This window comes from Lithobates pipiens, unplaced genomic scaffold (genome assembly GCF_037356315.1).
Source record: "Lithobates pipiens isolate NorthernLeopardFrog02 unplaced genomic scaffold, aLitPip1_a1.2 Scaffold_8, whole genome shotgun sequence".
Taxonomy (NCBI): domain Eukaryota; kingdom Metazoa; phylum Chordata; class Amphibia; order Anura; family Ranidae; genus Lithobates; species Lithobates pipiens.
In genome coordinates, this window is record NW_027507903.1 from 389536529 (window position 1) to 389554018 (window position 17490).

General features: G+C 45.4%; 1 protein-coding gene across 1 annotated transcript in view; it reads left to right on the plus strand.

Annotated features, from left to right (window-relative positions):
* Positions 1–17490, plus strand: part of JADE2 (jade family PHD finger 2) — an 855152-nt gene that overhangs the window by 497049 nt on the left and 340613 nt on the right. Inside the window, exon 5 of the mRNA XM_077473934.1 lies at positions 15290–15459. Coding sequence (XP_077330060.1) covers positions 15290–15459 — 170 coding nt within the window. The remainder of the gene's footprint in view (positions 1–15289; positions 15460–17490) is intronic.

Genomic DNA, 17490 nt, shown 5'->3' on the forward strand with positions numbered 1-17490 from the left:
GGGTTCTTTACTGTAAGAGTGGCAAGGATGTGGAATTCCTTTCCACAGGCGTTGGTTTCAGTAGGGGGCATCCATTGTTTCAAAAAACTATTAGATAAACACCTGAACAACTGCAACATACAGGGATATACAATGTAATACTGAGATATAATCAAACACTTAGGTTGGACTTGATGGGCTTGTGTCTCTTTTTTAAAGAGGGATTCCACCAAAAAAAAAAAATATTAAAAGCCAGCAGCTATAAATACTACAGCTGCTGACTTTTAATAAATGGACACTCACCTGTCCCGTAATTTCATGTAATGGAGCGATGCCGGCAGCCGAGGCCGATCGATCGCTCGGCTCTCGGCTGCTGCAGTCATTCTAGGCGAGGGAATCAGGAAGTGAAGCGAATCGGCTTCACTTCCCGGTTCCCTACTGCGCATGCGCGAGCCGCGCCGCGCAATAGGAAATCTCCGCTCTGTCACTGGGACCCGTGTGTGTCCCAGCAGACAGCGCGGCAGGGCAGGAAATGGCGTAGACTCCCACGTTAGTCTATGCCCGGAAGTGGGTGAAAATACCTGTCTTTGACAGGTATCTCCACCCCCCTCCCCCCTGAAAGGTGTCAATTGTGACACCGGAGGGGGGGAGGGATCCGATCAGCGGAGGTTCCACTTTAGGGTCGAATCCCGCTTTAACCTCACCTACTACGTAACTATATAATTTAGATTACAAAATCTTCAGTTTTACTCAAATTAGTTGATGCAAAAATGAATACACCTCACAACAAAAACTGCTACATTTAGTATTATGTCTGACCTCCATGATTTGTAAGGGCAGCACCAAGTCTTCTAGCCATGGAATGAACAAGTTGGTGACATATTGCAATGTCTATCTTTTTCCATTCTTCAAGAACGGCCCTTCTTCAAGAACAACCTCTTTTAGAGCCTGGATGCTGAATGGAGAGTGATGCTCAACTTGTCTCTTCAGAATTCCCCATAGATGTTGAATTGTGTTCAAATCAGGAGACATACTTGGCCACTGAATCACCTTCCCCCTGTTGTTGTTCAGAAATGCAACAGTGGCATTAGATGTGTGTTTTGGATCATTGTCATGTTGGAAAAGTGCATGACGACCAAGGGCACGGAGTGATGGTAGCATTTTCTCTTTCAATATAGAGCAGTATATCTGTAAATTCATCATACCATCAATGAAATGCTGCTCCCCGCCACCACCATGTTTCACTGTAATCACCATGCAATTTTCTTTGTATTTGTCACCTTTGCAAAATCATACAGTTTTGAAGCCATCAGTTTTAAAAACATTTATCTTGGTCTCGTCACTCCAGAGTAGAGAGTCCCAACAGTCGTCTTCTTTTTCAGCATGGGCCCTGGCAAATTCTAGGTGGACTTTTTTGTGCATGGGCTTTAGTAGAGGCTTCCTTCACAGACGACACGCGTGCATTTTATTTCTCTGCAGTATACACCATATTGTGTCATGGGAAATGATCACCCCAGTGCTTTCGCTAACTGCAGTGAACTAGCATGGCGATTTTCTTCATCCCTTCTCATCAGAAAATGTCATCAGCACACCAAGGATTCCTTGAAAGGATCCAAGACTTTATTTCTGTGGTCATGACAACAACAACGTTTCAAAGCCACGCAGGGCCCCCTCATTCAGGCAAGTGCTAGGTTTCCAGCCTATGGTCATTACCGCACCCAGCACATTTTGACTGATAAGTAAAGCTTTGCTGAACTTCTTGTGTAAAGAAATTATTTTCTTTTTCAGGCCTTGTGACATTTCTTTTTCATGTGGTGCCATTGCTGACAGTATGAAATGGGAAGGGGTTTTCCTTGTTAAGTAATGCCCTTTTAGAATCAACTGTGTGCTGGACACCTGTTTAATTCCTGTTAATTAGGATTTTAATCAAATTTAGCTTTGAGGTCATCGGGGTCTATTAATTTTTGCAACATGGTCTTGAATGAATTTTTTGGAAAAATACACTATACTACTATTTTGTAGTATAGTGTCCCATAGAAAATGTTGATGCTGAAAAGAAAATTAACGTTTTCTGAAAATCTATTGGGGATGTACTTATGCTCACCACTGCATGTATGTATATATACCATATTTATCGGTGTATAACATGCACTTTTTTCCCCTTAAAATCAGGAGAAAATCGTGGGTACATGTTATACACCGATCCCCCGCTGATTGTGAGCCTTTCGGCCATTCTCGGCAGCTTTCGGCCACTCTCGGGGGCTTTCGGAAAGCCAGCGAAAATAGCCAAAAGCTGCAGAGAATGTCCGAGAGCTACCGAGGACCGCCCAGAAACAAGACATCAGCTCTGTATCTCGGCTGGGCCATTTTTTTTGAAAACTGACATTTTATTGAAATTTCAAGTGAAACAAAGAAATCAAAGAAGGAACAATAAGGCACAGGCAATAAAAGTAAGCGGTCACAGACCACAGTAAGCAAAGGCAAAGAATACAACATTGCATCAACTCATACATTACAGTACAATGACACTCAGTTACCGGGAGAGTTAGATTCCTGCAGCCTGCTACCGGTCAATTTAACAAACCTTTCTGTGACCAAAAAAGAAAAAGGAAGGGAACTTAAAGAGAAAGAGGGAAAATAGGAAGGGTGAACAAGAACACTAAGAATTGTGCGAACAGGAAAAAGGAAAAAAGAATAAAAAGGAGAACAGAGCATTCCCAATAAAGAGCACAGGATGATGCATAGTACAGTCATAAGCACAACATCAGATTGTCAGTTAAACCAGCATCCCGAGTAGGGGTAAGAGTAGGTGGCGGTTCGTAAAGTTTATGACCCCTGAGATCCTAATAGACTACTATAGAGTAAAACGGCCGCAATAGCGGGTCTCCTGTGACAGGTCACTTCAACATATAGCAATAGGAGCATCCGAGAAGGGAAAAGCTAAGTCAGGAAGAGAAGAGAAAGAATAGAAATAGGGTGCAAAAGGGTTGAGGCAGCCTCCCGCCCCCAGAGCCCAGGGCTGTCCCCCCCAAAAAAAAAACAGCCACCTCAGGGAGCAATAGCCCCATGAGAAAAAGAAAAAAAAAAAACATACATCAGTAGGCTGGGGGAGTCTCGAATAGGACCCAAGGCCCCCAGATTCCGTCGTGCTTATCAAGGGTGTCATTCAGGGAGGCCGTCAGGTATTCCATCCTCTTAACATCTCTGATCCTGGCGTGGAGCTCAGATAAGGAGGGGGGGTCCGTCTGCTTCCATTTCAGGGCCACCAGGCAGCGGGCTGCGGTTAATACATGCGACAATAGTTTCTGTGACCTTTTCGTGAAGGAGACGGGTGGCAGACCCAACAGATAAATTTTGGGATTCAAGGGCACCTCAGCGCCGAAGATAGATCGGAGCAAGGACTGCACCATCAGCCAGTATGGGCGAAGTAGGGGGCACGTCCAATAGATATGGAATAACGTTCCCCTATCTTTATGGCAGCGCCAGCAACGGGAGTCAGACAGTGGGTATATGGAGTGGAGCAGGTCCGGGGTCTGATACCAATGGAATAGGATCTTGTATTGGTTCTCCTTGTAGAGTGTGCAAATGGAGCTTCTGGAAGCCTGCGACCAGATACGCTGCCACGTGTTTAAAGGTATAGTTTCACCCAGGGCCTGCTCCCACTTGCCCATATAGGCATGCCTTGGCCCGTCCGGTGAGGGGGACGCAATCAGAAGCTGGTAGGTGCGAGATATCATACCCTGTGGGGAAGAGCCCTCCAAACATATTTTTTCAAATTCAGTTAAAGGGGAAAAACAAAGGTTGGCCACAAAGGAATGGGCATAGTGCCGAAGTTGCAGATAACTGAAGAAGGCCTGTTTGGGTAGATTAAAGGTGTTCTGTAAGTCTTGGAAGGATTTGGCTGGGCCATTTTTAAATGGCAAGCCTGCAGCGACACTGACAAGGCTGCAAATGACTTACAAGGCTGCAATGCAAGGCTGCATATGACTGACAAGACTACAATGCAAGGCTAAAAATGACTGACAAGGCTGCCATGCAAGCCTGCAAATGACACTGACAAGACTGCATTGATGGGCATTTAAATGTAAGTTTTTTTCCTTAAAATTCCCTCCTAAACTTGGGGTGCGTGTTATACGCCAATAAATACGGTATATACTGTAGTTCCAAGGGTAGCCATGGCACTTTATGCTTAAAAGCCCAGGTTCTCACCCTCAAAGAAATCCACATAAAACCAAAATTTATTTAGAGACACTCATGGGTCTTGCAGAGGTGGACGATCAAAAGCAGCAGTGTTTTTATTATTAATGTTTCGATGAAGCCCAGTCCAACTATATCTGGAGTGCCTCTAAACCAGTGGTATGTGTGTGTGTGTGTATATATATATGTGTGTGTGTGTGTATATATATATATATATATATATATTTACTGTTAAATAATTTTACCACTTCTAACTTGTCATAAGTTACAATATGGGTTTTTGTTTTTATGAAAACAAGACTAGTGGTGTTTTTATCATGATGGATAGAAATGATAGTTCTCTGGAGAAGCCTGCTTTCTATGACTGGATGAATCAGAAACAGACATCCATTAAGAATTAATGAATTTTCATACAGACATTTATTAACAATAGATGACTTTTCTTTACTTTATCCCTCTCGTTAGTATAATGATTAATATTTAATAAGTAGCAGTGTGACACTGTTTTTTCAGCCATTTAGATATGACCCTGCTCTAGTTTGGTTAATATTCTATGGTGCTTGTAAATATCTTGGGTACAGTTCTCCAAAAAGTCTACATTCAGTGTTGTTTAAAGCATACTTGTGTGGTATTGTGTCAGGGAGGTTTTGTTTTTTGTTTTTTACTTTTGATGGTTTTGGTGAATTGTAAAAGGATATTATTGAACATACACTTGAAATTGAAACTGAAATTTGAAAATTAAGTATTGAGATAATTAAAGGAGCACCGCCTGCTCAGATGCTCATTTTTCAGTGATACTGTAAGCACCATCAGTGGCAGAATTACTGTCATAACAGTATGGACCTGGTCCCCAGAGATGAGGAGTGGTAGGCTGAAAGGAGCTCCTTTTTGTATGTCCTAGGATCCATGGCAGGAAGTGACATCAGATGCTTACTTCTGGAAGCCCCCTACAGTATAGCTCTCCCATGTCTTCTCAATGTATCTTAGTCTTCTTTCCTCTCACAAATCATCAGCCATAGCAGCCCCCCTTCTCACAGAGCCTTCCTGCAAAACATCTTAGCCTCCTCCACAGTGCCTCCCTGCATAGCCCCTTAGCCCTGCCCAGGACCTCCCTAGCCCCCCCTGTAGAGCCCCCGAATATGCCCCAGTGTGTTGCTCTACCCACAAAGCCCCAGAACCTTTTTGACGAACCCCCGATACTCCATAGTTCAACCAACCCTGCCTCAGGGCTCCAGCAAACGTGCCCCTTAGCTTCTGTAGAGTCCCATTATAGTACCTTCAACCCCCCAGCTGCCCTCAGAGTCCCCAAGCACCCACATAGTGCCGCCCAGCCACGGGGCATTTCTACCTTCTACTGAACACCAATGCTGGTGCTTTTTTTCCCTTTTGCTGATCACTTACATGAGGCATATTTTCCTTTTACTGACCACTGATTCTGGGGCCTATTTCCCTTTTACTGTCCACTGCCAACGGTGCATTTTTTTCGTGGGCAGGGAGGTGAGATTAATAATGATTTTCCAATGGTATGTCAGTTAATTAACCCCTTTGGGCTGAATTAGTGGCACCAGTATCAGTGTCCATTAACCCCTTTAACCACTTTCAGACCGGACCAATTTGCTGGTCAAAGACCAGACCACTTTTTGCGATTCGGCACTGTGTCGCTTTAACTGACAATTGCGCGGTCGTGCGACATGGCTCCCAAACAAAATTAACGTCCTTTTTTTCCCACAAATAGAGCTTTCTTTTGGTGGTATTTGATCACCCCTGCGCTTTTTATTTTTTGCGCTATAAACAAAAATAGAGCGATCATTTTGAAAAAAACGCATTATTTTTTACTTTTTGTAATAATAAATATCCCCCAAAAATATATAAAAAAACATTTTTTTCCCTCAGTTTAGGCCGATACGTATTCTTCTACATATTTTTGGTAAAAAAAATCGCAATAAGCGATTATTGATTGGTTTGCGCAAAAGTTATAGCGTTTACAAAATAGGGATAGTTTTATAGCATTTTTATTAATAATTTTTTATTATTTTTTTTTTTACTAGTAATGGCGGCGATCTGCGATTTTTATTGTGACTGCGACATTGTGGGGGACCCATCGGACATTTTTTACACATTTTTGGGACCATTGTCATTTATACAGTAATCACTGCTATATAAATGCAGTGATTCCTGTGTAAATGACACTGGCAGTGAAAGGGTTAACCAGTGGGTGGCAGTGTAGGGGTTAAGTGTTCCTAGGGGTGTGTTACTAACTGTGGGGGGGTTGGGCTTTCATTTAGTGTACATTGATCTCTGCTCCAATCACATGGAGCAGAGATCAGCGTCACTAGTTGCTAGGCAGAATGGAAAAATGTTGTTTATACAGCATTTCCTCCATTCGGCCGCTCCGTGAGACGATCGCGGGGATGCCCGCGGCGATCGGGTCCGCGGGTCCCGCGACCGGACTCACGGGGGTCCCGACCAGCACGGGAGCGCGCCGCCGGCGGCGCGCTCCCGATGGCACGGCGGCAACGAATATTGGACGTACATGTACGCCAATATGCCTGCCCGTGCCATTCTGTCGACGTACATCGTCGTGCGCTGGTCGGGAAGTGGTTAAGCTGCAGCATAACACTGCCACTAATGCAGCACAAAGGGGTTAATTAAGACACTGTTCACACTGAGCTGCGGGCCACTTTAGAGGTAAAGTGCTGCTAGTATTAGTGGCGCTTTACCGCCATCTTAGTGCCGCTATTCAGCCGATACTGGCCAAAGACAGGGTTAAATGTGCCCTAAAAGTGCCGCTGCCAAAGCCCTTTGCAGGCACTTCGGCAGCGGTGCCCATTCATTTCAGTGGGCAGGGGTGGTTTAGTAGCAGTGTATACACCGCTCCAAAGACAGTGCTTGCAGGACTTTTTTTTTTTTTTTTAACGTCCTGCCAGCGCAGCACCCCAGTTTGAAAGCAATCGGGCTCTCACACTGGGGCTGCAGGGGAGGCATTTTTAGGTGCTTTGTCTGCGCTATTTTTTAGCCCTTTAGCTCCTGAAAAGGGGTCCAACTGACATTGGTCATTAATGCATTAGTGACCAGTGGCAATACATGAACCCCCTCATGCTGCATATTATAAATACCATTGGTAATTCAAGGTTAAGTCATCTTTACAGAAAAATCTGTAAAGTGAACTTACACAGGACGCTCTCCTAGACCCCACCCACCCCGGTCTCGATTACCTAGAGCATGGCAATTGCCCACTAGGAGATATTGGGTCGCCGCATCACTGGTCTGGGGCTTAGAAATCCCTGCAGCTTAATCTCCAAAACTTACCCCATCAGCAGGTACGTTTAGGAGCATTCTAATTGGTTGGCGCTGCCCAATCAGTACCCGTGTAGCCCGTCCTGTCACCGCAGGCAAAGAGGAGAGAAGGCCCTCGGATGGGACAGCAGTGATACAAGCTGTCAGTGCGGGGGATAGCTAGACTCCAGGTTAGCAGGATTGGGGGGGGGGGATGAGGAGGGGGTCCAATGTAAGTTCACCTTACAGATTTTCTTTGAGGTGAACTTACAATTTAACCATTTGCCGACCCGTTGCAGTACATATATACATATACTGCGAGGGGGCTGCAGCTACAGTATTGTGTTGTATTGTTTTGTTTTTAAGTGTTTTCTGGTTTTGAAAGGACACTGACTCTTTATACTTGTCCCAGCACTGCTGGCATTGTTGGATAATTTCCAGGCCATTGCTGCCTCCCAGGACTTCTGTATGTTTCTCAAAGAAGTGAACACAAGATCTCACTACTGATCAACAACATTTAAGGGGCCATACACTAGTCAAAGTTTACTTTTAAGTGGGCACATACTCTAGACCAGCTTTTTTCAACCAGGGTGCCCAGGCACCTTGAGGTTTCTTCGGCTTCGGGGGTGCCTCAACAAAATGCCTAAAAATGTATCAAAAATTGTATACAAGCCAGCAGGTGGATCAAGTCTGCCTTTTAGTTACACAAAGCCACGGGTATTCATTATGCACCATTACAATTTTCTAGACACTGGCATCCTAACAACCAATGATGTCATTAGTTAATAAGGAGCATGTCTGTTTCCTACACAGCATCCTTGTTTGACCTTCCTCTGCCTCTCTCCTTCAGCACTGGGGTGACATTAGCTGACTTATTGAAATTGAGGAAGAAGTGAAACATTGGATTACTAGTCAGTACCAGTGTGCACAGTGTTTTTCCTTTGGAAGAATAAATCACCTCTAACGTTGGGTGTCCTACGTGTGGATGTTGCTGCATTGTGTAAAGCTATTAGAATTGTTTTTTAAATTTTAGAATGGGGTGTCTCGAGTCTGTCCATAATTTTCAAGGTTACCTTGACTGAAAAAAGGTTGAGAAACACTGCACTTTGGAAGTAGTGCCCTGCATAACATAGCTCTGCCCACTACACTTTATATGCTATATTTTACATTTCATAGTCCTAACCACTGCAGTTGATAAGGTATGTTGTATATTAGATATCCTGACTGTTTCACTGTATGACCAGACAGCAAATAGGGGGTGCCGCTTAAGGCTACAGGCGGGTCCTCCTTGTAGTACACTGCTGATACAAGAGACAGAAAAGATCCTATGCCTGCCACATCAGTGCAAGACCCTGTGGATATGTAAATTACAGCCTCAGCCCGGGCTCCAGCCAAACCACGCCCCCCAACATGTTTCACTCCACCCCCGGAGCTTAATCATGATTAAGCTCCGGGCTGGAGTGAAAAATGTTGGGGGCATGGCTTGGCTGGAGTCCGGGCTGAGGCTGTCATTTCACATTTCCACAGGGTCTTGCAGTGATGTGTGGCGCATAGGACCTTTTTTGTCTCTCTCGCTTCACTCTATGAGGTATGTTGTACTTTCCTAGTCCTCACTTTTTATGTTACATATCCTTGTTGCACTCTGTATGCTGTGTAAACTCGTACATGCAGTGTTGTATTTTCTATAGTCTGGACTGCTCAATTGTACATGCTATATTGTACATATACTGTATAGTCCTGACCACTGCAAGACTGGGTGTACCAATTAATCATTTCACTTACAAGTGAACTCTCTTATTGAAGCATATACATTCAGTTAAAGTTATCTAATGCCTCTTTTTTTTTTTTTTTTCTTAATAACAAACCTGTTATACTTACCTGCTCTATGCAGTTGGTTTTGCACAGAGCAGCCCTGATCCTGCTCTTCTCAGGTCCCTCTTTGGCTCTCCTAGCCCCTTCCTCCTGTTGAGTACCCCCACAGCAAGCAGCTTGCTATGGGGGCACCTGAGCCAAGTCACAGCTCCCTGTGTCCATTCGAACACAGAGCCGTGACCCGGCCCCACCCCCTCTCTTTTCTCAGCCAATGAGGAGGGGAGTCCCAGACAGCTTACACACTCCTGCAACATTGCTAGATAAAGACGGGCTCAGGTAAGTATTAGGGGGGCTGAAGGGGCTGTTACACACACAGGTTTTTTTTTTTTTTATCTTAGTGCATAGAATGTATTAAAGCGGAGTTCCACCCAAAAATGGAATTTCAGCTTTAAGTACTTGTAACCCCTGACATGCCACATTTGGCATGTCATTTTTTGGGGGGGAGCAGGTACCTAGTTTTCACAGGTACCCAGCTCCCACTTCCTCTCCTGGCACTGCGGAGTCAAGCGAAAGTTCACCTCCCCCCACTGCAATCTTCTGGGACACATCACAGGTCTCAGAAAATTGCTCGGACATTCACAACGCGCTGCACGGCTCACGCATGTGCAGTGCATGCCTGGCTGTTAAGCCACAACCGGGCACCCACACTTGCAATGCCGGCATAGCAGAGAGGAGGGGAGAGAAGTGAGGCTTCGGGCGGCCACATTGCTCGACCGTGGGACAAGTAAGATAAAAAAAAAAACCTTCTGCCTTTACAATCCCTATAAAAAGGCATTATATCAATAATCATATTTCTGGATGCACAAACTTCAATTTGCTGAGCAGTAAAGACACCATTGTTACAAGGGTCCCACTTTTTACAACAGGGTTAAAGAAGTGCAGTGATTCCTCTAAAGCCGCGTACACACGTAGCCGTCTGTCCGACGTACTTAGTCTGGCGGACTTCCCCACACACGCGGAGGAAAGTCTGCTCATTTCGAGCGCGTCTCCAGGTAGGCGGGGCCCGCGAAGGAGACACCGCCGGCCCCGCCACCTGGTATGGACTTAAAGGGGAACCCCAACGCCCCCGAAAAAAATCGGCCTGGGGTACCCCCCAAGTCCACAACAGACCCTTATCCGAGCACGCTACCCGGCCGGCCAGGAAAGGGGGCGAGCGAGCGCCCCCCCTCCTGAGCCGTACCAGGCCGCGTGCCCTCAACATGGGGGGTGCCTTGGGGAAGGGGGGGCCGCGCGGCCCCCCACCCCAAAGCACCTTGTCCCCATGTTGATGAGGACAAGGGCCTCTTCCCGACAACCCTGGCCGTTGGTTGTCGGGGTCTGCGGGCGGGGGGCTTATCGGAATCCGGGAGCCCCCTTTAATAAGGGGGCCCCCGGATACCGGCCCCCCACCCTATGTGAATGAGTATGGGGTACAATGTACCCCTACCCATTCACCTGTAAAATAAAAGTACAAAAAAAACACAACACACGAGATAAAATACTTTATTGCACAGCTCCGGGGGTCTTCCGACTTCGGGGGTCTTCTCGCCGGACTCCTCCGCTATCTTCTTGTAGCTCTTTTGCTAGCGGAGGAGTCCAGCTTTCTTCCTCGCCGCCGGCCTCTTCTTCCGACTTCGGGGGTCTTGTCCCCCTCTTCAGTTCTTCTGCCGGGCCACCGCGCCTTCTTCTAGCTCTTTTACAGGCGGTGGCCCGGTCTTCTGTCGCCGCCGCCGCCTTCCGTTCTTCTCTTCTTCTTCTTCTTCAGATGTTGCCTCGCCGAGTCCTCCGCTCACAATGACACGACGACTTATATAGGGACAAGGGGCGGGGTCTTCGGTGGATGTCACATGGGTTCATGTCACATGGTGACCCCGCCCCTTACGATGTCACAGTCCCGGAGGATGCTGGGACTGTCGCCATGTGACATCCACCGAAGACCCCGCCCCTTGTCCCTATATAAGTCGCCGCGTGCCCGTTCCCTGTCATTGTGAGCGGAGGACTTGGCGAGGCAACATCTGAAGAAGAAGAAGAAGAAGAGAAGAGCGGAAGGCAGCGGCGGCGACAGAAGACCGGGCCACCGCCTGTAAAAGAGCTAGAAGAAGGCGCGGTGGCCCGGCAGAAGAACCGAAGAGGGGGGACAAGACCCCCGAAGTCGGAAGAAGAGGCCAGCGGCGAGGAAGAAAGCCGGACTCCTCCGCTAGCAAAAGAGCTACAAGAAGATAGCGGAGGAGTCCGGCGAGGAGACCCCCGAAGACGGAAGACCCCCGGAGCTGTGCAATAAAGTATTTTATCTCGTGTGTTGTGTTTTTTTTGTACTTTTACTTTACAGGTGAATGGGTAGGGGTACATTGTACCCCATACTCATTCACATAGGGTGGGGGGCGGTATCCGGGGGCTCCCTTATTAAAGGGGGCTCCCGGATTCCGATAAGCCCCCCGCCCACAGACCCCGACAACCAACGGCCAGGGTTGTCGGGAAGAGGCCCTTGTCCTCATCAACATGGGGACAAGGTGCTTTGGGGTGGGGGGGCCGCGCGGCCCCCCCTTCCCCAAGGCACCCCCCATGTTGAGGGCACGGTACGGCTCAGACTTGGGGGGGACCCCCACGCCGATTTTTTTCCATACCAGGTGGCGGGGCCTGCGGCGTCTCCTTCACGGGCCCCGCCTATCTGGAGACCCGCTCGAAATGAGCTGACTTTTCTCCGCGCGGGAAAAGTCCGCTCATTTCAAAAGTACGGCGGACTGGCATACACACGGCCGGATTGTCCGCCGAAATGCGAGTCCGGCGGGAAGATTGGAGTGCAACACGGCATTCTAAGTCCGCCGTACTTTCGGGTCAAAAAAGTATGCCGGAGGCTACACACGGGGGGATTGTCCGGCGGACTTGAGTTTGCCGGACTTTTCCACCTGCTTGTTTGATCGTGTGTACGCGACATTAGACACTGGCTCACAACCAGTGGTATGTAAACCTATAGAAAGTACTTCTGATTGATGGGTACTCTCCTTTCACGTGTTAACATCAGTATATGTGCATATAAAGTGACTAACAAAAGTGAGTACACCCCTCACATTTTTGTAAATATTTTATTATATCTTTTCATGTGAAAACACTTAAGAAATTACACTTTGCTACAATGTAAAATAGTGAGTGTACAGCTTGTATAACAGTGCAAATTTGCTGTTCCCTCAAAATAACTCAACACACAGCTGTTTATGTCTAAACCGCTGGCAACAAAAGTGAATATACCCCTAAGTGAAAATGTCCAAATCGGGCCCAAACTGTCAATATTTTGTGTGGCCACCATTATTTTCCAGCACTGCCTTAACCCTCTTAGGCATGGAGTTCACCAGAGCTTCACAGGTTGTCACTGGAGTACTCTTCCACTCTTCCATGATGACATCACAGAGCTGGTGGATGTTAGAGATCTGCGCTCCTCCACCTTCTGTTTGAGGATGCCCCACATATGCTCAATAGGCTTTAGGTCTGGAGATATGCTTGGCCAGTCCATCACCTTTACCCACAGTTTCTTTAACAAGGCAGTGTTCGTCTTGGAGGTGTATTGGGGTTATGTTGGAATACTGCCCTGCAGCCCAGTCTCCTGAAGGGAGACGATCAAGCTCTGCTTCAGTATGTCATAGTGCATTCACGGTTCCCTCAATGAACTGTAGCTCCCCAGTGTCGGCAGCACTCATGCAGCCCCAGACCATGACACTCCCACCACCATGCTTCACTGTAGGCAAGACACACATCTTTGTACTTCTCACCTGGTTGCCACCACACACGCTTGACACCATCTGAACCAATTACGTTTATCTTGGTCTCATCAGACCATAGGATATGGTTCCAGTAATCCATATCCTTAGACTGCTTGTCTTCAACAAACTGTTTGTGGGCTTTCCTGTGCATCATCTTTAGAAGAGGCTTACTTCTGGGACGACAGCCATGCAGACCAATTCGATGCAGTGTGCTGCGTATGGTCTGATCATTGACAGGCTGACCCCCCACCCCTTCAACCTCTACAGCAATGCTGTCAGCACTCATACATCTATTTCCGAAAAGACAACCTCTGGATATGACGCTGAGCACGTGCACTCAACTTCTTTGGTCGACCATTGCGAGACCTGTTCTGAGTGGAACCTGTCCTGTTAAACCAATGAATAGTCCTGGCCACCTTGCTGCAGCTCAGTTTCAGGGTCTTGGTAATCTTCTTATAGCCTAAGCCGTCTTTATGTAGAGCAAGAGTTCTTTTTTTTTCAGATCTTCAGCAAGTTCTTTGCCACGAGGTGCCTTGTTGGACTTCCAGTGACCAGTATGAGATACTGAGAGCGATAATACCCAATTTAACACACCTGCTCCCCGTTCACACCTGAGACTTAGAAACACTAACGAGTCACATGACATCAGGGAGGGAAAATTGCTAATTTGGACATTTTCACTTAGGGGTGTACTCACTTGTGTTGCCAACGGTTTAGATATTAACCTCCCTGGTGGTATTCCCAAATGTGGCTCGGGGTTAAATTTCAGTACCATTAGCGGTAACCCAGAGCCACACTCGGGATTGCATCTCAGATTAGTGTTGCAGGTTACTTACCTTGTCCCCAGGATCCTGTGATGTCCCCCCGCTTTGTCTGAGGGTCGTGTCCTCCTCCCGATGCCTCTGTATGCTGGGCTCCGTTCCCTGAGAGCGTCACGATGCACAGGATGAAGCCTAGTGGCAAATTCAAAAAGTACAAAATTCATAACACATACAGTACACAGTAATCTTACAGATTACATTATTGTATGAAATAATTTCATCTCCTTTTTGTCCCTAATGCTTTGTCCAGTGCCCTGCATGCACTTTTATATTATATATACTGATCTTTCCGCCTGCAAACTTGAGATTGTCCATGACAACCAGAAAGTGTGCCTTTACATCAAAAGTGGTTTTAGACCAGCTAGAAAACAGCAATAGTAAATGAAAACACTTGCAGAATTGAGCGATAGTGAATTGTGGGAAAAGTCATTATTATTATAGTATTATTTTTTATAATTATTTATAGTTATTTAATATACTATCATTTTTGATTTAGTGTTTCAAACTTTATCATACACAGGATGTCTCTTGTTTGGACAGATTTAAGTGAGTTATTCCTAAGAATTACAGGCCTACAGTAAAGCCAAATTTCTATGCAAAACAATGTACCGATTTGAGACGCAAAAATCGGACATAATCATACCGCCAGGGTCCATACTAGGAGGAGTGCCTCATAAACAACAATAGGTTCAATGAGGCCATACCTGCTTTACCAAGCTGAACAATAATGTACAGGGTTACTGTAGTTGGTGATCCATATACGTGATTTAGGGACTTAAAAATGCAGTGCTAATAGCAGCGAAACTGAACTAAATTTCTACCAATCTGTACTAAATTGGATTTATTGTTGCATGTTATTGTTACTAGCTTTACATTGTATGCATTCTACCCAGTAAATTTAGTAACCAGTTTAATTTGTCAAAACACTTTGACTGGCTCTATGGAGCCGGTTCACATATCTCCACAGCAGATCTGGTGCGTCTTTTGGCCTGTTTCAGATCTGAATTCAGGCCAAAATTTGGGCAGAAATCGGACCTCGAGCGGTGAACCAGCACACTGCGGACCCCTGCTGTGAACCGCATGTGGCTCATATTTGAACCAAGCCTTAGTGCACACCTTAATACATTTTATAACATGTGTTGCATTAAGACAGGCAATTCATTTTATTGGGCTGCCTAACACCCCAAAATGCCTTAAAATGTAATTCAAAAAGAATCACGCATGTGTTGCTGTAACAAGTGTGGTAATATGCACATTAACACAATAATATGAATTATAACAATAATATGGGCTCTAATATGATTTTTTTCACTGCCATAAGTGGACCAGTAGATCTTAGAGGGCATTGTATTTCCATAATGTAATGTTTTGGAGCTTGTAACATTGAATTTTCCTTTCTTTTTTCCCTAGGTTGCTTGAAGAGTTAGAGGATTATTATTCTCAGACAACAAACAACTCTTCTCCTTATTCAGAGTGTCCAGGGGGCTTACAGACCACACAGCACGCAACCTGCAGATATGACCTGGATGAAGTGGATACATGCTGGTTGGAACTTGTTAACAAAGAGTTCAAAATGATGCGTATGTATAGATCAAGGCTTCACTATTTATGTGCTGTGCACTGTACTCATTAAACAATACTAATACTAATACTGAGCCTACAGTCAACATGCCTGCTTAAAAAATATATAAATGTAGGTGATTATCATTGTATTTAAAAGAAAAATGTTTTTATTTAAAATATTTCAGAAAATTCTAATTGTAACATTAGTTAAGTAGTTATAAATTCTCACCTACCAAAAACCAGCCAGTGTGACCTAGAGTATTTAGTAGTTTCCAATGATGCAAATATATGAGAAAAACTCAAACTTTTTATAGCCTTTTAGGCTTGTTCACATGACCTTAAGTTCCTAATATAATATAGTATCCAAAGCTGTGTGGTGGGTGGATGTTAACCACGTCAATACAGGGTACTTCCACCCCTTTCCTGCCCAGTCCAATTTTCAGCTTTCAGCGCTGTCACATTTTGAATGACAGTCATGCAACACTGTATTTTTTTCCCACAAATAGAGCTTTCTTTTGGTGGTATTTGATCACCACTGGGGTTTTTATTTTTTGTGTTCCAAATAACAAGTTTTTTTTAGTTTCTGTTACAAAACTTTGTAAATAAGTAAGTTTTCTCTTTCACTGATGGGCACTGATAATGCTGCACTGGCAGGCACTGATGAGGCAGTGCTGATTGATACTGATGATGAGGCATTGATATGTGGCACTGATATGCAGCACTGATGGGCACTAATAGGTGGCCATGATGGGCACTCATAGGCGGCACTGATGGACACTGATGGGTGGCACTAATGGGCAGCACTGATTGATGGCACTATTAGGCAGCATTGATCAGAAGGCAGTGACACCAATTATTGATGGGCACAGAGTGCTACCCTAATGGACACTGATTGTCACTGATTGGCATCCCTGCTGGGCACACCTGCTGGTTTCCAGGGACATCTCTGGTGGTCTCCAGTGGACATCCTCGATGACTCTGCACTGATAATTAATGCTCTGATTATCAGCACAGACCCCCCCCCCCTGTCAGTAGAGCAGCCAATCGGCTCTCCTCTAATCACGTCTGTCAGTGTGATTCAGTACTGATTCAGTACTTAACCACTTTACGGGTGTCATTTTGTTATATGGCGGGTGGGAAGTGGTTAAACTACTCACCTGTTGCGACACGATCATCCCAATTTATAGTTGGTTTTAAATGTAAGGCGTACATACTTTGCACAGCACAAACAAGCAAACATTTTTGCAGCACAATTACCAGCTAGCCTGCAAAAAAACAAACAAAAGGACAGTGGCTAACAATTGCTGGTAAAAACAGAGGGTTTAGTTGCACATTTGCAAATACACGAGAAAGCCACATTGCTTCGTCGTGGCTTCTTTGTAAAGAATAATCCCTACTCTGATATTTGAGAGACTCCATACTGGAGCATATATAACAATGGATAAATTAAAAGCAGGTATACCTGGAGGCAGCCCATTTCTCTCTATAGATGCAGGGACAGACTGAAACACTACTGCCCGAAGTTTCATTGTCAGTCTGGTTTAAAAAAGACACAAGTCCATCTAGCTCAGCCAATAGAACAAAAAACATGCGCACACACAAATAGAAAACCTTCATATACACAATCCTATACCCACAGTTGATCCAGAAAAATGCAAAAAAAAAAACAGAGCATGATTTTGTTTTCTCCAGTTGGGGGGGGGGGGGGATCTTCATGATTTCCCAGGCAATTGGATATTTTCTGGATCAATTTATGTTGGATATGCCCTGGATGTATGCCTACATGGCACTTCCATTTCCAGGGCAACCAAATGTAAACAAATACAGTGCATCTCCAAGGTATTTTGCATGCATAATGAAGTGGCACAGCTGCCAGGCACTGACAACACTTGGGGGATCAGCCATTTGAATAGCATTGTCAGCCCGGCACTTTCATCGTTTATACGGTTTAAAAAAAAAAGACATGGGTCCATCCTAGGGGCCTTAGAGTAGACCGTTTATAACAGTTACTGAAGTCACCTTTGATATATTTGTACACTGTAATCATA